The following is a 24,708-nucleotide window of genomic DNA, read 5'->3' on the forward strand; positions in this document are numbered from 1 at the left end:
TGGCCGATCTTGGGCCTTGGGCCCGGGCACGTGTACTAATTGGATGCATATACATACGCTGATGCATGACGAACCATCTGTAGACTTGTGTCTTTGTGCGAAACGTACCCCAGGTCAAAATTGCTTTATCATAATTCTCACCCAAAGTCATTGGACGCAATTTGGTCATTTGGGTCCAATAGCCACAACCTTTCAACATTTCTTTTGTGCTTTCGCTCTCGTGTAATTGACACTGTGTCCGAAATTGTGTGTACATGTGCTGCTTGCAAGCTAAGCTTAGTCTTGTATATTTTTCAAGCAAACACACACGTGTATGAGGCCTTCGGGGCCTTTGCTCATGTGTGACACAGGCATGATCCATACATGCATATTTGTGGGCCTGCTGTATGACTTAGTGCTCCCAGTGTGCGAGTGTGGCAGAGGAAGGCCCTCAGCATGTCAGTGTGTTTTAATGCTCCACATCTGGTTTCCCAATTTTCCCCCCACCATGTCAGGACACTGTTTTGTTATTTTCTGGGTGGTGTGTAGATTTGTGTCTGCGTGCATATGTGTGTGTAGGGGTGGTGGATATTGAATGAGTGATAGCCTTGGATACAGCACATCAATAAATCTCCAACTCTCTTCCATTTTCCCTTCCTTTACTGTCTGTAGAGATGGGGTGTTCAAATCTCAAAATAAGCGTTTTCGCATCGCTGTTTGCGAATTAAAATGTGTTTTTTGCCACTCGAACGAACCCACCGAAATGCGAAAATGTGAATGGCGTTTAAGTTTGTATTTAAAGAGGGAAGTCAACGCAAGCATTTTTTTTCAAGAATATGTTCTATGCAAGCCCACTAGTTGAAACAGGACATTCTGATAAATATTGCCTATGTGGAATAAGTGCTAATGCACTCGTTTTTAGCCATCTCTGGGGGCGGCCATTTTGTCACTTTTGTTGACTGTAAATGACATCACAACTGCTCACAATGACCAATAACGGCTCAGATTCAGAAAACAGGTCAGCCGTGATTGGTCGTTGTGAGCAGTTGTGATGTCATTTTCATTCGACACAATACAAAATGGCTGCCCCCGGAGATGGCTAAAAATGAGTGCGTTTTGCTGCTTAACTTCCACAAACGTAAAATTAATCAGAATGCCGTGGGCCTGCTGGGAACATATTCTTGAAAAAAATATGTTTGGGTTGACTTCTGCTTTAAGTGCCAAAACGCAGAGCTGCCAAATGTTACGAAATGACTGAGTGAATGCTAACTTGTTACGCACGTCACACATTGAGATAGTTCAGAATATTTAAAAACATATCGTCAGAGTGGCCGCCGCTAGCAAGTGCTTGTTTTGCCTCCAGCTCCGCTCCCTCTGTTTTTTTGTTTTCTTTTTGTATCGTTTGTGCTCCGCTCCCTCTGTGCGGGAGTAGGGTAGTGCGGCCGCCACTTTGTGTGTCCCTCCTAACCAGGGAAGACCCGTGTCATATGTCGAAGTGAAGCATGTTACATTGGCACGAGCCGCTAATGTTAGCTGGCTTGGTCGGCTGCGTCCGGTCTGCGCATGCTCCGTCTCGACGTAAATGTGTAATGACGTTTACGTGCTTGGTAATGACAGCTTCTTACCAGAGTCTGTCCGTGACTGTCGTGAAGAAAGAACTTGTTACTTATTTGTAACTAGCTTTTATCCGCCCTTGCTTTAAAGGGACACTTGGATGAGCTTAACAATGGCACTTGCATAATAGGTTTGCATGTAAAACTGACATGAGTGCATCTTATGTTTTCCTCCATGAAGCAGGAAGAGGCCAGCTCACCATCACAAATGTCATGCTACACTATTTTGTTCCCACTTTTGTGAACAGTGCATCCTTGCTTGTGGTCTGCGTGCTGCACGGTGCTGTTCTAATTTTTCTTTGGGCCATGTTAACATAACCGTGGATCGCAACCAAGGAACCAAGCCCCCAGTGAGGAGTAGACGAAAGTAAGGCTCCTATAAGTCTTTTGCATCACATGTCTCAACAGATGCTGCAACTAGTAAATGTTCATTTACAATGAACAAAGAGGGTGATGCCAAGGTAAAAAGACAGTTAAGTCAACAATCATTAGTGTTGACGAACGCCTATGAACATTTTGTTGGAGGTCTTGTGATGCTTAGGTGTACTCTTTGTTATTAAGCCCATGTGTAAAGCTTAGGCTAGGTTCACACCGCAGGTCTTAATGCTCAATTCGTATTTTTTGAAAAAGTCCGATTTTTTTTGTGTAAGGGTTCATATTACATTATAAGTAAATGTGGTCCAGCGTGTCGGGGCATTTATACAGTCAATCGATTAGATAGCAGGTAGAAATAAATACAGTGTTTGGGGGAAATTATGAGGCGAGGCTTTAATATCTCGTTTCATGGAGACATCACTAACGATGACGTCATGACCTAACTGTGCGTAAAAAATGAATCTATCTGAGCCGTTGCGGAATTACTACGATCGCCATAAATGTCCACTTTACGCTTCATGTTTCAAGTGTGATTAAATTAAAGTAAAATATATAGTCAATAGCGTTACTAAAAAGAACTTTGCAGATTCGATCCCCTGCTGCCAGCAGTTTCCCTCTGCCTGCGCGGAGGGCATTTTGGGCTCCGGATGACGTCAATGTCGGATATATGCGACCTGGCCGTTCAGCCCGCGAACGCATTGGAAAAGATCGGATACGTATCCGATCTAGGACCACATACGAAAGCGACCCAGGTCGCATTAAAAAAAATCGGGATTGAGCCGTTCAGACTGTCATAAAAAAAATCAGATACAGGTCGCATATGGGACAAAAAATCCGATCTGGGTCGCATTTGCCTGCGGTGTGAACCGAGCCTTTGTGGCTTGCCATCATGTGCAACAGATGCACCAATGGATAGAAATGTAAAAACAGAGAGTCCCGGAGGAAAAAAAGAATAGCAAATTTGCATGTATAGGGTGATTGTTGTCATTTAAGTTGAGCAAGTTGTCACCATTTGGATAGTGACCTCATGCTGCGAGGCTCGTGTTTAGTCTTGGGAACTGAAACAGATGCAGACAAAAGGGGTTAACAGAGATGTAGAAGTGAAGACAGAAAAGAAAAAACAGACTCCCTGTGGTTCCAGTGTGGAACGTGATCCCTCGCTTTAAGACATTTGTCTTTGCTTTGTGACCACTGGTTTAAGTCCGTATGTGCAGAAAAGATGACGATGAAGATAGAACTTGGTTTATTTCTTGATTTCCTTATTAATTGGTTGTCATTTTCCCCGTTCCATGACACTTTTTTTTTCCCCCCACTCTTTTCTCTGTCATGATGCTACCATAGATCTCCTCACAGCGACTCAAATTGTTGTCTACCTTAGGCCCAATATATGGACTAGAATATTTAACGGGCTAAAACACATATTAAACATAAACACACCACTTTTTGAACATATCCCTTCTCTGAAATCCCCCCCATGGCATGAAGATCACTTCCACTTCTTTGTATGTTCTCCTCTTCATCTCCTCTTTGAGGATGGGGAGGTGTGTGGGTGTATTACATTACCAAAACAAAAACAAACAACAGCAATATTAAACTTTTGCAACCACAATAGAGGAGGGGATATAAAAAAAAAAAAAACAGAGGGTCCTCGACTTCTTATTAATTATGCAAGATTAGTCTAATTATAATTCAGCAAATGAATGTGTGGCAGAAGGTGCGAGGCGACGGGGCTGGGAGATTTGCATGTTAAGTGGGCAGGGGAAAGCAGCTAATATATGCTAATATATGCGTCAATGTCTCGCTTTAATTTCAGCATTTGCAGCTGTGTGCGTCCGAACTGAGGGGGGTGAAAAGTTGACTCAATGGGGTTTTTTTTTTTTTTTTGGGAAGGATTGGGGGGAGACAAAGGTGGGGGTGTCAATGAATTAGAGTGTGCGTGCACGCATGTGAATATATGTTTGCGTGTGAGGCATCTGGTGTCATACAAACAATGAATGATGAGAAGAAGTCAACAAACAAGGTCAAGGGCCCTCATAAAGTGTGCAAAGCCGGAGGTTGTGGGCGATCGTTCCGTTTTGCGACCACACTGGCTGAGTTGACGACATGAGTGGCGGTCGCTACTTTAGGCACCGCGACAACTTTTTTTCTTTTCGCTGTGGCCCCAATACTCCTTCACACAACTGACAATGTGATTTCCCGTTGTCAGATATTAGCCGGACTGACAGGATCACTCATGCTTGAGGAAAAGCTCAAGCTGCAGACTCACATATGTGAACTTAGCACTTAGCCCAACCCAAAGTCAGATTCGCAATATGTCGTTCTCAAATTGGATGCCTAACCTCTTAGGCATAAATATTATCACTCTCTGCCAACAACAATATTGATTGTCCTCTGATGTAACAGCTCAAATGAAGATATATTGGAGACACAAATGGAGCCGGAGATATGCAAACCAGGTTGTTCTCACAAGGGAGGAAGTTGGAGAGAGTGATTGAAGAATTATTTGTAAAAGATGACAAAACGAAGGAGAGATTACAATTTGATGGGTGTGTTCAAAGCTCAGGGGCTAAAGTGAAGTTCCCCCTCCACTCTCCCTGAAGATGACTTATATTTGCACAGAGCACAGTGTGGGTGGGGGGGAAAACTCTCTACAGCATTGTTGTTAGTTTTATTGGAGCATTAATGGTTGTGTTTTTCATCGGCAAGTTGTTGGACTTCGGAAGGATGTTTTATTTGCCCACTGCTGTTTCAAATCATTTCAGTTGCCTTTTGCTCACATCATGTGACTAATTGTACATCACTGTGAAACTAATGTGTTTTAACCCAGTGTGCCCCCCCCCACCCCACACACACACCTCCTAATTCCCCTGCAACCTCACCTTGCAACGCATCTCTTTTTCCTGTGTTTGAGCGGTACAGGATGTGTTCATGTTGTTAGCTTCTCTTTCGCATGGCTGTCTTCGCCTCTCAGCGTGGGGACTTTGGGATTGCGGCAGAGCTTGGTTGCCATGGCAGCGGGCTATGTTGCCGAACTGCGTACACCTGGGATTTGGAGTCTCTGCGTAGTCTCCCACTCCCCTATTTATCCTGTCTTTTTCTCCGCTTTTCTTTGGTGGAAGAGAGGCTATCGGCAGCCTTCCTTCCTTCCCTCCCTATGCCTCGACGCAGCCTTCCCCACTCAAAATAAAGTCACATACATAATGAAACGCGTGTATCTGCCAACAAAATTCATGTCCATGCCACTGCCTCGGTCTCCGCCACTACCTTCCTCTTTCTCTGTATTTCATATCTCAGTTCATTCCCATGTGGCGTTTCAAATATGGCATTGTGGGAGACGGCGCTCCCTCGGGTCTGCAGGCATGCATCACTGTCTGAAGTTTACTTTGAAACACAACAAAGCTTTTCACCGGACTCTGCTTCTCCTTCTCATCACTTGGTTTAGACTTTAATAGCATTGACTTAACAGACTATAAACTTAACTGTCAGAGCTATAATCAGCTAGATTTGCATCAACGCCTACGTAAACCCGCACCCACCACGGCTGTCTCTGAAAATAATGAATGTCTCCTTTGTCTGTTCAAGTGTTGTTTGTGAGCAAAGTAATCATACACATGATCTTTTTCATGTTGTTTCTTACTTGCTGTAGTTCTGCAATTTAACACGTGTCCTTTTATTTACCTCTGCAGGTTCTTCTTGAAGTTTTTCTTGAAATGCAACCAGAATTGTCTGAAGACGGCAGGAAACCCCAGGGACATGAGGAGATTCCAGGTACCAGCAGATGAAAAACAAACGCATAGTTGTCGGATGAGGGGTTCTGATGAGATGCAGAAATCATCGCGATTCAAAACACAACGCTGATGTGCGCAACTTTAATGAGTTTTTTATTTTATCATTATTATTATTTTATTTTTTTTTAGACGCTCAAATACTAAAGGTGTTTGTCAAAACATGAATCACAATCAAGTATTTGCAAAAGACTATTGAGACGGAATTATGGGGAAATCAATAAGGATGACTGCCGCAGACAAAAGAAAGTATTTATATGTTTAAGAGAGGCTGCTGGGATGCAGGAAATAGGTTGAGGTGTTTCAGGAAGTTGTCAAGAATTGAGTGATTGGCTCCAGATGGAAAAGGTCACACTCTGTGACCCAGGAAGTGGTCACCGGGGACACTCCTGCCTCACTTCCATTGCCATCTTTCAGCACCAGCGGCCCCTGTCTGGCATTCTGTTTCTCCCGGCTAACCTTGTCCCCTTTTCCGTCTTGCACGTTCCTCAGTGTTTGCTTTAACTCCTGGGATGTGACACATGCTGAGAAGTTATGAGCCCACAAAGACTCTCATCTCTGGGTTAAAAGGTGCTCAGCGCTGGACACAAGTCAGCTGCTTGATCGATAATTTACAGTTATTTTTCTTGGAGCTACCCTCCCTTTCTACCACCTAAAGCATGTGTCCCCCCCCACCCCCTTTTACTTTCCATTGCTTTTTCATGTGCAAAATGATTACCATGTGTTTATTTTCAAACAGTGGAATGATTTTGTAAAAATGAATAATCTGAGATCTAAATGAGTACTTGATACCAAAAAATATATATATTGACCTAAACCCAACCCCACTTAAACTTTTTTTTCTTTCTTTCTTTTTTTTTTTTTGTAATAAACACATTCCGAAACTGATTATCACTTGGACGCACCACAAGTGTCCTCTCATTAATTATATCCGTGTCATTCTTGCATGGCAGATGTGTGATAGAACCCACACATGGTGTGTCCAGATCAAATTAGGGACACGATATATCATGCACTGATTTAACAGCCAGCAAAAGTGGGAGATTTGCTCCATATGTTTGGTGTCATTGAAGGATCACGCAGCGATGATGAGCCGGCCGCATGCTATATGAATCACAAAGTCAGGAGAGGCCATATGTAGACCCAAAAGAGTGAATGCAGATATTTTATCAAGTTCCCACTCATGTCACATTGCAGACCGAGGAATCATATAGCATCGCCTCTGCGCCGAAACAAATTGTTTCACTTGAGGCATTCGGTGCTTGAAACCAGAGATTGTAACTCCCAGCATGCTGTCCAAGTCATGCACAGACGCTCATGCTTCATTTCCTCTGTGTCAGGTGGTCCTGTCCAGCACGGTGAGCGTGGACGGCCACGTCCTAGCGGTGTCTGACAACATGTTCGTCCACAACAACTCTAAACATGGTCGGAGGGCTCGCAGACTGGAGCCAGGCGAGTCCGCGGAGAATAGCATGGAGTATGGTATGAAAATACTGTGTTACATTAACATCAATATTTGAATTTGTGTCCAGAAACGCACATTGTAATGGAATACACACTGGAAGTTACTCAACTGTCATTCTTAATTATGTAGGAAATAGATTAGTTATGACACTGGGCTTATTCATAGAACAATTAGTATGCTGTTGTGGTTCCTATAGTTAAAAAAAAATGAAGCATAGGTGAACTATTATTTGTCTAAAGTATTTTAATTTGGCACAATTTATTTGCCAAGACAAGTAATACTGTGGAATTTTATAAGGGGAATTTTCATATTTGGTAGCTTAAACCGGCGTTGAATAGATGCCGGGTAACTTATATGGCGAGAGAACCATGTGAAAGTTAATTAAAACCTTTTTAATGTACTGTATCAAATACCAGTTACTCTGGAGTCCAATTCGATCCATGCGGTGCAGTAGTGTAAATTGTGTTCACACTGTGTAAACTGATGCCCAATAGATGCACATCTTGTTTGCAAAATGTCTGCTTTCACACCTTCTAGCAAAATGTTCACACTCATTCCCGTTTTGCCTTTCTTTTCAGCCACCCCATGTATCAAAGCCATCAGTCCCAGCGAGGGCTGGACTACAGGCGGGGCCATGGTCATTGTCATAGGGGAGAACTTCTTTGATGGACTGCAGGTGGTGTTTGGAAGCATGTTAGTTTGGAGTGAGGTAAGAATAAACATTGCTCATCTCACTCCGGCTTCACATCTACATACGTTCGAAACGTATTCGCCTTTTCTACTTTTTTTCTGACATACATTTTCCCACAGCTAATCACGCCGCACGCTATCCGCGTCCAGACTCCGCCTCGTCACATCCCAGGGGTGGTGGAGGTCACATTGTCTTATAAATCGAAACAGTTCTGCAAGGGAGCCCCCGGACGCTTCATCTACACAGGTGATCATGCAACAGATTGGCGCTTTTGCCAATTAGAGGTGCTGCCGCCGGTGTTGTTGTTCACAGCTGGAACTTGTGAGAGTTGTCTAAAAGGGAGATCAACCCAAACGTATTTCTTTTTCAAGAATATGTTCCATGCAGGCCCACCAGTTGAAACACGGCATTCTGATTAATAGTGCGTTTGTGGAATATGAGTTAAGCAAGCAGCCGTTTTTAGCCATCTCCGGGGGCGGCCATTTTCTCACGCCTGTCGACTGAAAATGACATCACACAAGCTCAGGGAACGACCAATGACGGCTCAGCTTCAGAAAACAGGTTGATTGGTCGTTACCCTGAGCAGTTGTGATGTCATTTTCAGTCAACAGAAGTGACAAAATGGCCGCCCCCAGAGATGTCTTTAAACGGGTGGATTAACTCTTATTCCACAAACGCAATGTTTATAGACCGTGCCGTGCCACATTAGTGTGCCATGAGAGGTCTTCAAGTATGTGGAAGGAATTTTTTCCAATGTCACCTATTTGGCCGAAACACTACAAAAAATATTTTTGCTTGTCAATGGCGTAATGTTACGGACAGAATAATGAAATGCTCTTCGTATACATGACAGAAGGTACCAAAATAATCTGTGTATCCACTTTTTGTGAATTTTTTGTAAAGTGGTGTGCCGTGAATTTTTTTTTCCTGGTGTGAAATATGTGCCTTGGGTCAGTGTGAAATGTTGTGAAGGTACCATATGCCTGTTTATTTTAGCCCTGAATGAGCCGACAATAGACTACGGTTTCCAGCGGCTTCAGAAAGTAATTCCACGGCATCCTGGTGACCCGGAAAAAATGGCTAAGGTGAGAGACTGGCACTTTGAAGTGTACGGTCATTATACTGTAGTATTGCTAAGAAGAAAAAAAAACCATTTCATTGCAGCTTTGAACTGTATTCTTGGGCAACAGCTGAAATATTCATATTTGTTGCAGGAAATTCTGCTTAAGAGAGCAGCGGATCTTGTGGAGGCTCTGTATGGGAATCCACACAGTAATCAGGTAAAAAGTAAAAAAAAAAAAAAACTTTAGGCCAATTACTGTGGGAAATGACTCAATTTTCAGACTCTGTGGCCAAAATGCAAATGTTAACCGCACATAAAAGTGTCTTTCATACATTCCTTGCATTTGAGATAACTCGATATTCACTAATTATCTTTCAAAGGATTCACAAAACTTGCTTTACCGGCAGTACAAAAAGGCGAAACATGACATTTACTTGTTGTGGCGTTTATCCCCTGTAGGACATGTTGCTAAAAAGAGCAGCCGACATTGCGGAGGCCCTATACAGTGTCCCCCGTCCTCACAGTCAGCTGCAAGCGCTGCCCAGCTCACCAGCCCATGGCAGCGTCATGGGTTTGGGTTCCTACCCTTCCCAATTAGGTGTCAGCATCGGGGAGCCAGGGCAGAGCAGCCAAGGTGAGCGGAACGCTTTGTAATTTGTGTGCCGCTTTACACTATGCCAAAAAAAAAAAAGATTCATATACCGTATATGAGCCGGCCTTTTCATATTTTCTCCAGGTTATATTCGCAACTCGAGCAGCTTATCGCCAAGAGGTTACCCCTCAGCTTCCACACCTCAACAATCAAGCTATGGAGGCAGCGGCGGTATGACGGGAGGCTACGGGACCGTTCCTATGACCAGTCTTGGGGTTCCTGGCTCACCTGGCTTCAGCAGCGCCTCCCCCACGGGATCACCCTACAGTAAGACACTTTTGAGCGCCGAGCGTGCTATTGTGATGTCAAGACCCGAGACTGACGTCAGGCTCTCGTCCACAGTAATGCCGTCCAGCCCGACAATACCGGGAAGCTCCAGCTCCTCGTCGTCTCTGTTGCCTTTCTCCTCTTTCCCATCCGCTGCTAAACAGAAGAGTGCTTTTGCTCCCGTGCTCAGGCCCCAGGGCTCCCCTTCCCCTGCCTGTCCAGCCTCAGGGGGGAACAGCTTCAGAGGTAGCCATCCCACTCACTATCTGACCCCGCTCTCTGAACTTACGAATGCAGTCTAACCCCTTCCTCTAACCACGACAAGCTTTGACTGAACCAGATACAGAAAGTTGCTGGATGTGCAGTACATGAATGCAAAATTAGAATCATAGATTTTGCATATTTTTTTCTCTCCAGCGATGACGGGCCTGGTTGTCCCCCCGATGTAGCAAATCTACCCCAGACCACTGCTTCACTTAGCCCCTCTTTTGGCACTAAGAGGGCAGGGAGGATGGAAATTTGATCAATAGCAACCATGACTAGCTTTGCTACCTGAGCCCATCCTGCCATTTTTTAGTCCTCTTTTATGCAGGCGGATGAAAGGGCAAACATTGAAACTATCCAAAGACGAGACATCTTTTCCAGAGGTGTAGGAGATTACTTAAATCCTACTACAGACAGGCAGGCGGGCAGGCAGGCGGGCGGGCGGGCGGGCGGGCGGGCAATGTTTCTTTGCAAACCAGACTGGACCATACCACACTGTGACATGAAGAAAACCACATAGTCCAAATTCAACCGCAAGCTTCAAAAGCTCCGTGTTTTGTTCTGGCGTACGATCACATGCCATAATCTGCATTCTTCCATCACCTGCCCAAACGTATGTATACAGGAGCACTGAACATTTTTGAATGATGGACAGCTCTGATAAGCAGGGTGCTATTCGTCTGTGTATGGACACTTTAAAACAGCATGTGTGTACACTGTCTGTGAGTTAGCAACATGTTTTTGTAGTAGACTTTTTGAAGACAACTTACATTCCCCAAAAATAGACCCTTTATTTTTTGTTCTGGTCTCTAAGTTTTTACAAGTGAAAATTGTTTGTCTCGAGGGTTATTAATAAAGGAATTCATATATTGATTTATTTAAGTACAAGCAATTTAACTTATTATAGCTAGTTTAGGGAATAATATAAACATGTTTTATAAAAGTGATTCTTTTTCCAACTGTTGATTAAGTTAATTGAACAACCATGCCATTCAATTTGAAAACGTTTACTTCGTGTGGATTTCATCAAACACTTGGAATGACATATCCGCAGTTTGCAAGCCCCATGCATAACCAGGATTAATGTTATGCACTATGAGTCAGGCCATAAAAGAAGGTTATTGTCCTTGTATAAAGGAAAAATGTTAGCTAGCCTTATTTCATGTCTAATGCATGCTTTGTTGAACCAATGCGACGCTGTAATTATGTCATCCTACATTGCATCCTACATTTGACACGGTAGCATAACATGAAGGTTTTCAGCTTCATTCAACATGTTTCTGCAGAGCACATGTTAGTTACTATGCAGTACAGTAAATGAAAGCACAATAAAAGACATCAGTACCTAATGGGTACAACACATAATTTTTAGTCACTGACATGAAACCACAACATGAACGCCATTTTCAGGATGTGAAAACAAAGAACACAGAGTTAAGGACATTTACCAATTGGATTTGGGAGTTTGGTTACCTTTATTTATTGAAAAATATTAGCAATTTTAATATTATGTTTTGAACGCATCTTTCTTTAAAACGGTACAAACATGGTGCAAATGTGATTTGTATATCGCAAGGTGTAATTCTATTTTGTGCTCCAAATAAAACAAATGAAGCAAATCCTTCAGCATCTTTGGCTTTTAATTTTGTTAGTTCTCACCGCATGAATTTGGAATTCGCTTCTATTAATTACCGATGAAGTCTTGATGGATCTGTTTTTATTTCTACTTCCACCTGTATGCTTGCGCAGCATTTATTTTGTATACCCAGCCGATGAGCCGCAGCGTCTTAATTGTGATGTGTTAAAGACTGAGCAGAGCGCGTCCAGATAAACAACAACACCCACCTCCATCCCCCATCTTTCTCCCGTTGGCCTCTCCAATAAGCCTGCTTGTCTCCCAGGACTCACCCTCTGGGGGACCCAAGTGAGAACCACATGAGTCTCCCTCCAATGCGGCCTCCTCCTCCTCCTCATCTTTCCCGAGCTCTCAAAATGCACTCCCGTCTACAGAACATGCGTCGTATGCTTTCCTTGCTTTTTTAAGTCTTTGTCTGGCAAGACTACATCTCCGCTTTGGCCCCCGTACCTGTTTTGGTCTCCTGAAATGGCCCTTCTCCGTTAATGTAATTAGCACTGGTAAAGGAGGGCAGTTAATTACCCACTCTATTTTGATCGGGTAATTAATGTAATGCCAGGAAACAGCAAGTGTTTCATTAGCATAGCGCTCAAAGCAGTATGTGGGCAGGGTAGCCTTCATATACTGTATTTATGGATAAACACAATTCAACTACTGGGATATATGGAGCGAACCCACCTGGCAGTCGTGTGACTTCCACAGTAGCGCCATCTTTGTAACGCAAAAAAAAAAAAAAACGTCCTCCTTGACTCTCCCGCTTTGATACGGCGTTAATTTGCGGAGTTCAAGTCATCTTTGTTCCCGATGCCACAGCATTCATCTTGCTGAGTGCTCGCCCTGCCCAGCGGTGCAGGAGCCATATGCTCCTTCTCCACTTGACTGTTCGCAACTGTGTTGCCGTTGTTGTGGCAGCGGCAGCGGCGCCATTTACTGCCTTCTGATCACAGTTTGGATAAAGACAAGATGAGATGCCACCTGCTACAGAGGCGTTACACATCACACTGCACGCACCGCTTGAGAGGAAACCCAGCATCTGCTCTAATGAGAGCAAAGACCACGTTATCTTTCATTATTGACACTGCAAATGTATTGATGAGTTTCCAAGTTGAAGGCATAGTACGCTGTCACCTTCACAATAAAAACCCCAAAACAAAACAGACATCCCGTCTTTACTCTCAAGGGAGGCGTTTGTGTTTATATACCCAATTAGCCCTCCGGCCACAGCATGGCCATGCATTAGGCTGACATTAGCCTCGGGTGCATGCAATATGTGTGTGTCTAAAATATGCAGCACCCCTTTCTCATCTGAGCCATGCCTTATTAGTCAATATGAGGCTAAGCTTGACAGGGGCGGCCTACTGTTTTGTCAAAAAGATTGGCTTCCACGCACAGCCAGTGTCCTTTGACTTGAGCCGGTCAGTAAAACCTGCATTGTTGCCCGTTGGACCATTGGACCCCAATTCCTTTTTCTAAAATGAATCCCCTGCTCCTTATGCCATTCCCCTGGGTGTCAGTAGAGTGGGGTGGCAGATGGGACAGACACAGAGCTGCCCCATGAGACCCCCACCCCACCCCCCCAACTAAATGCACACATACACACACAAACGTCATATAGGTGCACACACTCAGACATGCATGTATACGCATATGCATAAGTAACACGCGCGCACACACACACACACACACACACACACACACAGCAGCCGCAGCAGCAACACACAACTCCCCTGCCCCCAGACGCAAGCCTCATCTGTCAGGCTGCCGCTTTTGTCCCGAGCACAGGAGGATGTTCTGTGAACGCAGAGTGACGTCTCTGTCGCTACCTCTCAATCTGTGCCCTGTCCACTTATGCGTGTGTGTGAGCTTAGCTCAAAGAGCTGAAAGGTAATCATGTCTATTGAATGATAGTCTAATATGGCCTCAAAGTCATTTATTACATAATGTTGGAGTTATGATGATAAAGCCCTTGTGCGGCAAAAGGGGCCGGCAGACTACAGGCCTGTTTGCGCTTGTCATTTTTCTACGGCAAAGCATTCATTGGCTACATCACAAATGTGTTAAAGTCATCAATGTCCAGTGCATACACTAATAAAAGATATTCAAAAGAAAGCCCATAAGGGAACATTTGGTGTTTCTTTCCAAACCTGTCATGGCAAAATACTGGCATATGACATGCGGAGGTGGCCGAAGTTACCAAAGCTTGTAGTCAAGTAAGAGGTCTCATTGTATGTGTACCTCTGCCGGCCCATTTCCAGGTATTGATGGGGAAATGGAGAAATATTGTAAAGTTTGATAAATATCCGGTGTTCCCACCTTTGTGTCTAGTCTTGCATTCACCAAAACAACACGGCCGCAATCCTCCTGGTTAATTTTAATGCAAGGCATGGATGTGACGTCACGTCATTGACTGGGCCTTCCCTTGCACCCACCAGTTGCTATTGAGGGATACGCCAGATCATTGTTGTTGTCATACACAGCTATTGTATACAATACAATTTTAATTATATAGCGCATTTCATAACAGCTCGAGCTGTAACAAAGCACTTTACAACATGATACAACAAAATGGAATCAATAAATTAACATAAAACACTATATACAATAGACACCGGAAAAGAGACGAAAATTTCAGGTGGGATCAAAAAGCCAGAGAATACAAAAGTGTAAGAGGTTTAAAATGTTTTGTGTCCTTGTTTTCTTGGTTCATGGTTGATTTTATATGGAATGTCTTTTAGCACATATTGGATGTAACCTACAGACTTGAAGGCTTCACCTTGCTAGTGTTAAACTTGGACCTCCGCACAAATTGACCCATCATTCATATTTATCCCTCTGAGTTTTTGTCTTCGCTGATAGGAATCAAGAATACAGTACATCGTTGTGGACGGTCGTAGTGTCTGGAGTTGTTTCTGCAAGTTCCATATAAGCAGTACTGGGCATGTTTCTTTCTGAGATAAACGGGCAGAATACAAGCAGCACTAACAGGAGTCGTCTGCGCGCATCCATTACTGTACTGTATTGTCAAGAGTCTGGTGTGACCCTGATGTCATACGGCACGCTATTTCGAACCATTAGTTGACAAAAAAACATTCCTGATGTAAGCAGCAAACTTACTTGCATCAAACGAAACAATAATCATCAATGTCAGGTTATAGACGATTACATAGACGGGCGAAAATCCACTTCCGTTAATGCTTAAACCGTCTTTTTTATTATTATTATTATTTTTTCTAATTTACTGTTTTATCCCCGGCAAAATGTGTGTCCGTCATAGGCGGACCGGTCCGTCGGCTATGCGGAATGGCCAACTCTGATATTTACAATTAGCTAGATGAGAGTGCTACGCATAACACGTGGTCAAGTGCGCGCTTTGTTTGAGGAAGCGCGCGCGCGCCCGCGGCGGAGGTGAGGAGAGCCCGCGTGGCGTGGGTGGGGTGATTAATTACAGACTCAGCGTGTGACAGAGGTGAACTCCGTGGTGGTACTGTCTGCTGCCGACATGGAGGGAAAGTCTGCCTGGCTAATTGACCTGGCTTCTGTAAGGCCATCCATCAAGCGTGGCTCGAGTGGCCCCGTAAGAAACACATTATTCAGAGGTAAGTTAGTTAACCGTGGCCGCCATTCATTACCCGAATTAGCTTCTCTCCGTCTGTCTAGGCTAGCACGTCGTGAAACTTGCGACTCCAACTGAATTAGTTGGCAACATAACACACACATTTGGAAATCTCTCTCTCTCTCTCTCTCTCTCTCTCTCTCTCTCTCTCTCTCTCTCTCTGTCTGTCTCTCTCTCTCTCTCTCTCTCTCTCTCTCTCTCTGTCTCTCTCCCTCTCTCTCACTCTCTCTCTAGTGTTTTATGGTGTCTTTTTAACGTGCTATTTTTCTCATGTAAACACCTCGTGGGAAATTCCAAGGCAGCTTTGCACTCGCGTTTATCAAAACTGCTCAAGTCAAACCTGCTGTGGCCAGGAACTGAAAACCTGAAAACAACATGACAGAATGTGAATCACTTTTACTGACAGCAAACTTATCAGAGGGTAAGTACAGGGAGTGATTGTCCGTTGTGTAGCCAAACAACCCCAAAAACATGGCTGTGTTTGAAATAATTCACTTAATACTTATATCCAAATAACTATTTGGGGATTTTTATGTTAGTGTATTATACCGTTCACTCATCCGTCCAATTAAAAAAAATAAAGAAATAATCAGCCATGCTGTTGATGAATGATTAATAGTTCCAACACACTGAATCAAAGTTTGCTGATGGACCCTTTAATTGTTTTAAGCTATGTGAATTTTACAAAAAAACAAGAACAAACAAAGCACTATGAAAATATATATGTTAGCTCCCACTGCTCTACTTATGTGTCACTGTTATTTTCCTTTGTCTCCTTTGTCTTTCCATGGGTTATATTCAGGGGTATACCGTACATAAGTGGTGCGCCAGTGCACTTGAGCACTTGAAATTGAATATTGTTCAATTCACTCCAAGCTGTCATTGTGCTTTTGCCCACCAAGAATAGGTCAGTCCAGCCTCAATTCAAAGTCAAGTCAGCCGCCACAACAATTGCTTCTGAGGGCCAACTTCAAAATAAAAGGGGGGGTGTTTACGAGTGCAATGCTATAAAAATACAATAATATTCTTTTTTTTCCCCACCAATATTGATGACTTTTTAGCCTTAGAAATGCGGTTAGGTATGGCGCTCTCAAGGCACTTAATGTACCTTCGTCTGCATTGACTCTGCGCATACTGTGCTGAGCGGGCTTACTTTGTGCGTGGGAATCACTTGTCGCCGTAAATCCATACTTCAATGAGGTCTTCCGGTATTGTCTGTGAAATGTACCTTTCTTTTTCCAACTTGTGTTAGTTTGTCGAAGTTGGTTGTCGGATAGACGGGCTGCAAATGTTTAGTAAAATGCCCAGCTCTGGTTGTAATAAGTTGCTCATGCAGGCATAACGCTTTTGACGGTCAAATTGAAAATTGAAAATCTATCTAAGTTTGTCCATTTTTTACAAAGAAAGCACCTTTATTTTGGCATTGAAACGGCTGTCTCTGAACAGATGCTTCTCGTGCTAAGTAGGCTAAGTGTATAATTACAGTCAAAAGGGGTCAAGCAGTCACTTCCTGTGCCTTCCCTTTCTCTTCGATTTGCCATTTGCAAATTAGTGTCAGAGTTGTGAAAGGGTTTTCTTTACGTTAATTTAACAATTTGGGAAAAAATTTGTTTTTACAGCTTGATTTCAATGAGATTTAATATGTTATTTTATAATGTCTGTTTTCTGAAACGTAAAGTGGGTTCGAGGGTGGACATTTTTAATCATTATTTGTAAATGATTCAGTGGCTCTTAAATTGTTTCACCATTTGTGAATGAGTTTTCTTACATTTTTAAAAGGTTGTTCTTAATGTCTTCCTTCTTTAACAACTCTTTGACATGTTTCCAACTCAAAATATAAACATGCCTTTATTTGACAGCACATCAATGCCCTTCACTCCCTTCAAAAGGCCACATTTGGGCTTGCTCGAAAGACACCACTAATGAATTAGGCCTATGTATTGATCGCGGTGAGAAACGGGGAATCAAATCATTTTAGCCATTACTGTTCAACTGGTTGTATGCAAGCCTTCGGCCTTGTGGGTGGTGTGGTTTGGGCCCCCCCAAAAAGATAGGAGTAGCGTGAAGTTGTACCTCCTAAACCTGATCGTGGCCCACATGTGCTTTCACTCCCCCCACTTATAAGAAAATATATTGGCGTTTAGTGAAAGCAGCGGGGGAGAAAGGGATTTTACTCATCCCTCAAAGATGACTTGTCATATGGTATCTCTCTGCTTGTGAAGTACAAAGTTACAGAAGGCACTTAATCCGTAGTGTTTAGTTTTTAATATATTATGAATAAATATACCCAACATCAGGTTAACCTTTACAATTGAATCACACGCAAGACGGATAAAACGTCTGTCCAAAGAAAAGAAATCAGTTTTGATGAACTACTAAACGGTTGAACCATACAGACTGAACAGAATATTTTCCAAAATGCTGGTTGACTTGGATTTTGCCCATAGGAAATATGAAATGAAATTTAAGCCATGCAGTTGTTCATCCTGTTCAGGGTTGCCATCATAAAAGTTATGTTGGCCAATAGCTCACCTGTAATGACTGGAGGCGTGTGGCTTGAGTCCCGCTGCGGGCAAAATAAATAACTTTTAATCGGTGAAGGGATGCTCGTCTGCATTTCAAGGTGCCTTCAGCAAAACCTATCTTTGTTTGGTTTCTGAAGATAAGATGGAAAACAAATAGTACATTTCAAAGAACACTAGTTTGAGTTTGACTGCTTTGACAGCTTATGAAATATAGGATACAGTTTTACAGTCTAGCTAATCGCCTCCAAAGTTGTCTATGCTTCTTGAGGCTTCACCAACTGCCCCCTTAGGTCCCCCAACCATTTTTTTTTTTTGGGCTATGTAGCGCTCACGCATCTCAAAACCTAAGTTGATAGATTTGTCCTATAGGACGTAAAATTGAGGAATAACCTCCCCGCTTCACTCAGACAGCGGCCGGCTGACTAACTTTTTGTTTTTAAAATGAAAGTATTTTAAATTCGACAGAAAAACATCATTAATACATTGAAGCGATTCAAGGTTTTCTATTTTGAACTGAGCATATTTGAAGAACCCTTCTTGCATTAGTTTGCATTAGTTTTCGACTGTTTACATATTAGATCAGAGACCACAAATGGAAGCAACTCTGTCTGATGCAGTGCAGGTTACACAATGCAAGCTCAACTAATAAATAAATCTCATTTGAATAATTATGTGAGCCTTGCTGTCTATTCAAAAGTATTGTAAATGTCTTTTAATTCCACCTTTCTGTGCAGGTGTACCTAATGTTATGGTTGAGTGCCCACTCGCAACTTTTGAGAGCAGATGGTGCAGTAGTCCTGTTGCGTGAGCAGCCTCAAAGCGCCACCTACCTGTGAGTTTCTCCCTTTCTCCGCCAAGTGCTGCATTTCTTCTGTGGACGCATTTGATCCCATTTGTCACCACAAAGTCTATTTGTGTCATTGCACATTTTATATCCACCCAAACACAACATTATGAACATTTGCACTACGACAACATCCAATACAAGAGCCGTAGCAAATATATCGTCTTTACAATGATGATGTTCAGTTTCGTTTGACACCGTCTTGAGGTATTGTTTAACAATGTTTACCATTTGTGGTTGTAAGCTTGCAGTGGTGAAGATCCGTACTACTAATTTAAACTGAGAGCTCCTTATATTGTTGACTCTATGAACTAACTAAAATCGAAATATTATTTCACTGTCATTAAGATGCAGCACGGTTACGCCTCTGTAAAGTACAGCCTCAATAATGCACATATTGTTTAATCAATCCCTCTTTGATACGGCCAATCAAAAAGAACTTATGCCACAGATACTTGACAGCATTTGTTATTCCCCCAAAATGTTATGACTCTGTAAGGTTGGCATACCAGCAGGTTGATGCTCTTCAACTGAAATGATATCTTTGATGCCTATGTGATTATTTTTATCCATTAAGTAGTTTCCCCAAAACACAGAAAAATCATCAAAAACACTATAGTTCATGAATGAAATATTTATTTCCTTGTATTTCTGAACAGAAAAAAAAAAATGTTTTGGCGGTTTGAACATTCGCCCTGTTCAAAATGTAAAATATAGAGAGGTCACCGAAATTAAAAGAATGCACATTCAACACTTAGTGAGGCTGCTTTGTCTCCTCTTGTTTTAATGACAGGAGGCCAAATGAACTTTTCCAGCACTTTTTATTGACATATATGCATATACACGGTATATGTATTACATATGAATACTATGATTGCCTGTTATGAACGGTGTAATAAGCAGCGGTGGCAATGTGGCATACCAGTACTTGCAACACTGTGACGACGACCATTTGATATGTCGCCTGTATACCAACATGCTTGAATATGCAGGAGGATAACTAATCAAATAAATTCACTCATTACGAAGGCTGCCGGTATTTCTGCTTTTGCATTAATTATGTAGTCATTAGCATATCAATCAGAGAAATCAGAGATCATGTAATTAAGGTTTAACCAAAAGCACCTGCTGCCTGCGAGTTGTGGTGTGTGAGTGCGTGCGTGCGTGCGTGCGTGCGTGCGTGAGTGTGTTTCAGACCTAATCTAATCTGGCCTTTGACAAGATGCTCTCTCATCAATCCTGAGCTGTCAGAGTTCTGTTTTTTTGTTTTGTTTTGTTTTTGTTGATAGGGTTGGGTGGTGGCGTTTGGCAGACATCCTGCAAACTGTTGTCATGGTGATCAAATTGATTGGCAGGGACGCCTATATTAGACAGGAACAATAGAGGACAGGTGGAAGGAGGCGGGCTGTACATCTCGTTGAACAGATTGGGACAAAGTGCGGACTCGCTGGGTGTCATGAGGAGAGCCACTGTCGGTTTTGGCTCTGCTTACACCTTGTAAAAGATAACCAGTAATTACTCCAACGGTCCATGGAGAGTATTGGAGTACTCTGAACCTTTAACAGTAGCACCAGATGTTCTTGTTTCTCGTTTGAATAAAATTAAGTGCAACCAAGCATTTTTGAAATTGCCGTATTGACAGATTTTGCCACAAGTTTCTGGCAGTGCATTGTATCTCTCTAATAGTTAATTTGTGCAACAACACCTAAAATGTACGTGATCAACAAAAGTTATACTTTTATTTGTTCTTTTATAAGTGCCACCATTGTTGATCGGCATCCTAAGGGCAGCGTCTCTCTGTGTCATATGGGAAACCTGCCGTTACGTTGCTATCGAAGTTGTGATTGAGGGTGTGCTCGTTTTGCAGAGGAGGTTGACCACCTGTGGGGGAAAGATTGATGGAGCTGAAAAGAGGATGAAATAATTTGTGCAAAGGGAAAAGCAGAGGAAGCCATTTGTAAGGAATCCATGGAAGAAAAATACACAGAGGAAAAGAGACGGTGCGGGAGAAGCGATGAGGAATGGGAACAGGGAGGAGCGAGAGGAAGGGAATGGGACTCGGGGGACCGAGTCTCAACTGTTTGTGGTGACAGCCTCCGGCCTCTGGCCTCCTCCCCAATGCTTCCTGCTCCATTTCCTTTTCTTTCATTCCTCATTTTTGTCTTGCTTTTTGAATTATTACTGTTTGGCCTGCTTGTGGTCACTCCCAGGTTCCATCAGGTTCTCCCATCCTTGTTAAAATCAAACATATGGCCTATGTTCTTTAATCCTCACTATACACTCGGCACTTTATTGGCAAGTATTGGGAGGAGACGATCCAATGCATTGATTTCGCTCCTATTGACCGCTGATAGCTTCACAAAATGGATGCAAATTTTTGACTTTTTGAGCTGTACCTCCATGATCTAAATCTCCTACCCTTCCCGTTATTATATTGAGCTCGGGTCAATGCGTAAGATATTTTACTGCCATGAAGTCTTTTTTTTAAATTTTTTTTTTTTATCCCAGTTCACAGCATTCTTATTAATATTGCGTTTGTGAAATGTGAGTTAAGCAGTACGATCCACCCGTGTGAATAGTTGTTTATTAATGTGCCCTGCGATTGACTGTTGAACAAACCAGCGACCCGAATGAGAACAAGCACTATAGAAAATCCTAGATGCTTAATCTATGTATACATTTTAAACTCCCCTTAGTATATAAACTCAATGAATGCCATTTGAATGTCATGTATAAGTAAGTAACGTGGAGACTTTAGAATGATCCCTAATGGCTACTAGTCCAGGTGTACCCTGCCTCTTGTGCAAAGTCATCTGAGATAAGATCCAGTTCAACAGTGACCCTCATGACGACATGCACCAAGCTCTCTTCATCTGTACTAAAGCATGTTTCATGTTGTACCCCTGTCCTACCACTGGAGGGCAGTAAATTGCCTTGGAGTCCCCCGTATCCAGAAGGAGGATCCCATTTCCAGTTCATTTGTTGAAAAAAGTAGTACGAATTTGACTTACTTTTGTTTCTTTTTATCACTGGGTAGGAAAATAATGTAGATGGCAATTTCAAGAGACTTACAGAGGGTTTGCTTGCTCTTTTTTTAAGGATGTCAAACTCATTGTAGTTCAGAACTCACACGTAGTCTAATATTTGTCAAATGCACGAGACCAGTAAAATCATCAGCAAAATTAATAGTATAATAGCATATTAAAGTAGCAACAAAACTGGTGTTTTTACCCTTTATTTTAATGCAAAGCAATACAAGTACATTAAGATTAAATTAAATTTAATGAAACATCTTCTTTTTTTTTTTTACATAACATTAAGAAAACAGAATTTTTAAGAAAACTTTGAAGGAAACCAATCACGGCAATGTACCCAATTGTGACATAGGAGCTTTTGGCCCGACGCCAGTGATTTGCAGTCAGATTATTCATGGTTGGTGTGATGGTCACATTCCCTGCTAACGCTGCCGTTGTGACACTACCCCAACTACTGTCCGAGCTGCAGACACTTAACAGGCGAGTTACCATGACATCGTTTCAGAGGATGCTGACTTGCAGAGTAAGATCAGGTGATGTGGCAGCATGCCTGAGCTGTGCTACAGTGTGGACATGGAACCTGCCGTTGGTTTGTCATCTGCCATATGGCTTTCTCCAATCAGAGCTCTCACTGTTGGCATTGCACCGGAGAGGGAGGGAGAGGGAGAGAGAGAGAGAGAGAGAAAACGACTGAGCACTTCTTTCTCCCTTCAGAGCCAAATGTCAAGTATTTGCTCTGCTTTTGAAGTTTTATTTCAGAGTAAATGATGAGCTTATCTATTCAGGTTTTTAAAACTGTGATTTTAGTTGTGACTTTTTTCCCCCCAAAAATTGGGTGTGATTTCAAAAGCCCCCGCCCCCCACAAAAAATGGAATATATATATCTACATATTTTTTTTTTTCTTGACGGTGTCATGTCATGACGAGGAATATAATTTCAAACTGCATCTTGCTCTCTAAGGCATTTGAGCATGAAGTCAAGGATAACTGGATATTTGGTCTAATTCTAGTTGTAATTATGGTAGTTCATGATCATTCGAATCCAAAACCTAATGTTAGCGTAAACTGTTTCATCTCTATTGTTTGACTGAGGATGATTAAGAACTAGGACGACTTGAGTTATGTATGTTATTTGGGTGCAAGTCCTGGTTCCTCTCTGCAGTATCCCTTATACACCAGCAGAGAGCGCCTGGTGACCTTTAATCCACACTGTTTGGTTATTTGTCACGATTCCAATTGATCTCCTGCAAATGCCCAATGATCATCTGTTTCACACCGTTAAAAGGTCGGCGTTATTAACCTTTGAGCCTCTGAAACTCTCAAAAAGATCCACAGACTTCAGCAATGCTGTGGTAGCAGAAACAAAAGCTTGTTCCTCACTGTCACTTGCCGCTCAAAGAACTCTGCATCAAGCCACACTTGATGGTGCAGAGGATGGTGCAGGCCCAACTGTAGTAGGCCACTGTAGGTTGTGGCCGCCTGCCAGCTAACACACTGGAGACATTTGCTATCAGGAATGTCCAGGCTGATCCGACATGAGCAGCATAGTAAACGTTTGGCTGAGCGCCTGCTGTTGTCCAATGCGCAATAACAGAATAGATAAAACATTTGTCTCTCACTTCAGCCCTGCGATCCGTCCGTGACAGGGCTAGATGACTATATTAGATTAGATTATTGTTCGTGGCAGCACAGTGTAAAGTGGTGAACACGTCTGCCTCACAGTTTTGCGGTTCACTGTTCCAATCTCTGCTGCAGCTCGCCTCGGTGGAGTTTGCACATTTTACTCCTGAGGTGGTGTTTCCTCGGGTACTGCATGTTAGGTCAATTGCAGACTAAACTGTCCATAGATGTGAATATGAGTGTGAATGCCCGAATGGTTCTATATGTGGCTGTTTTCACAAACCTCCAGATGTCCCGAAAAACGAGCGTTGCTGTTTGATATAGCGGCATGATGAAATAGTGGCCAGCAAATCTGACTCGCGGTCGGGAGATCTGGGTTCGAATCTCCATTGGAACATCTTGCGTGTGGAGTTTTCATTTCTTGGTGCTTCAGCTTCCTCCCTAATCTCCCAAATACGCATGTTTGGTTGTGAATGGTTGTTTGTCCATATGTGTCCTGTTGGCCCAAATCAGCTGGATTTGACTCCAGTTCACCGGTAGTGATCCTAATGAGGACAAGGAGTGTATGGAATTGATGGATGGATTATACATTTTAGAGCTGCAGTGACCAATCTAGTATCCCAGACCCCCACCCACACTGACTATTCGTACAGCCTGCCCCTTTGAGGCAGGACCACCTCAGGGGTACAGTGGGTGCAGGTCTATTTTTAGTTGTTTTGTTTTGTTGTTCATTTGTTGTTTGTTGCTTACGAAATCCATGCAGTCATCCATGTTTCAGAAAATTACATTTTGTTTATTAAATGGACACATTTTGAATTCTTTCCCCCCAAAAAAAGCGCAGAGTTGAAGGTCTCTTTCAAATAAATTAAAAAGATGAACTTAAATTATCCATCTGGCAAACAAAAAAACCCTGAATTTAAAAATACAGTGGAAAAAAGAGCATTTTTACCTGGTTAATGGGACTTCTTCTCCTGAACCTTTGCGCACATGCAGCATCAGCAAATCAGGGCTGGGAAGTCATTTTCATTTTGACGCAGGAATGTAAGATGCCGTCTTTTTAAGAAAAATCCTTTTTTTATTGTATAAGCGTTCATATTACATTCTAAATGCGACCGCTGTCTCTTTAGTTGTGTGAGTGTGTGCGTCCCGAAAGTGACCCGTATGCGCAGAAGAAGAGACGGCGTCACCCAGGGCGAAGTAAATGTGGTGCAGCGTATCAGGGCGTTTCGACAGTGGAGCGATTCGGTCGGAGGTAGAAATGCAGCATTTGGAGGAAATGAT

The 24,708-nt window shown here is 42.7% G+C and overlaps 2 protein-coding genes across 14 annotated transcripts in view; both read left to right on the forward strand.

Moving 5' to 3' along the window:
- Positions 1-11,773, forward strand: part of ebf2 (EBF transcription factor 2) — a 37,213-nt gene extending 25,440 nt beyond the window's left edge. For 3 of the 5 annotated variants that reach the window (XM_086031414.1, XM_086031415.1, XM_086031418.1), the window contains 9 exons: positions 5,654-5,735; positions 7,093-7,234; positions 7,796-7,926; positions 8,028-8,154; positions 8,905-8,993; positions 9,123-9,188; positions 9,431-9,605; positions 9,708-9,890; positions 9,966-11,773. In XM_086031414.1, coding sequence (XP_085887540.1) covers positions 5,654-5,735; positions 7,093-7,234; positions 7,796-7,926; positions 8,028-8,154; positions 8,905-8,993; positions 9,123-9,188; positions 9,431-9,605; positions 9,708-9,890; positions 9,966-10,192 — 1,222 coding nt within the window. In that variant the 3' untranslated portion in view covers positions 10,193-11,773. The remainder of the gene's footprint in view (positions 1-5,653; positions 5,736-7,092; positions 7,235-7,795; positions 7,927-8,027; positions 8,155-8,904; positions 8,994-9,122; positions 9,189-9,430; positions 9,606-9,707; positions 9,891-9,965) is intronic. The other 2 variants (XM_086031416.1, XM_086031417.1) reach the window with 1 other exon arrangement.
- A 3,419-nt stretch (positions 11,774-15,192) lies between these two features.
- Positions 15,193-24,708, forward strand: part of ank1a (ankyrin 1, erythrocytic a) — a 98,893-nt gene continuing 89,377 nt past the window's right edge. For all 9 annotated transcript variants that reach the window (XM_086029756.1, XM_086029757.1, XM_086029766.1 and 6 more), the window contains exons 1-2: positions 15,193-15,386; positions 18,663-18,760. The gene's annotated coding sequence lies outside the window, so the exon portion shown is untranslated. The remainder of the gene's footprint in view (positions 15,387-18,662; positions 18,761-24,708) is intronic.

Source organism: Filicampus tigris, chromosome 5, assembly GCF_054856515.1.
Source record: "Filicampus tigris isolate MCC_2025a chromosome 5, RoL_Ftig_1.0, whole genome shotgun sequence".
In the NCBI taxonomy this organism is placed as follows: domain Eukaryota; kingdom Metazoa; phylum Chordata; class Actinopteri; order Syngnathiformes; family Syngnathidae; genus Filicampus; species Filicampus tigris.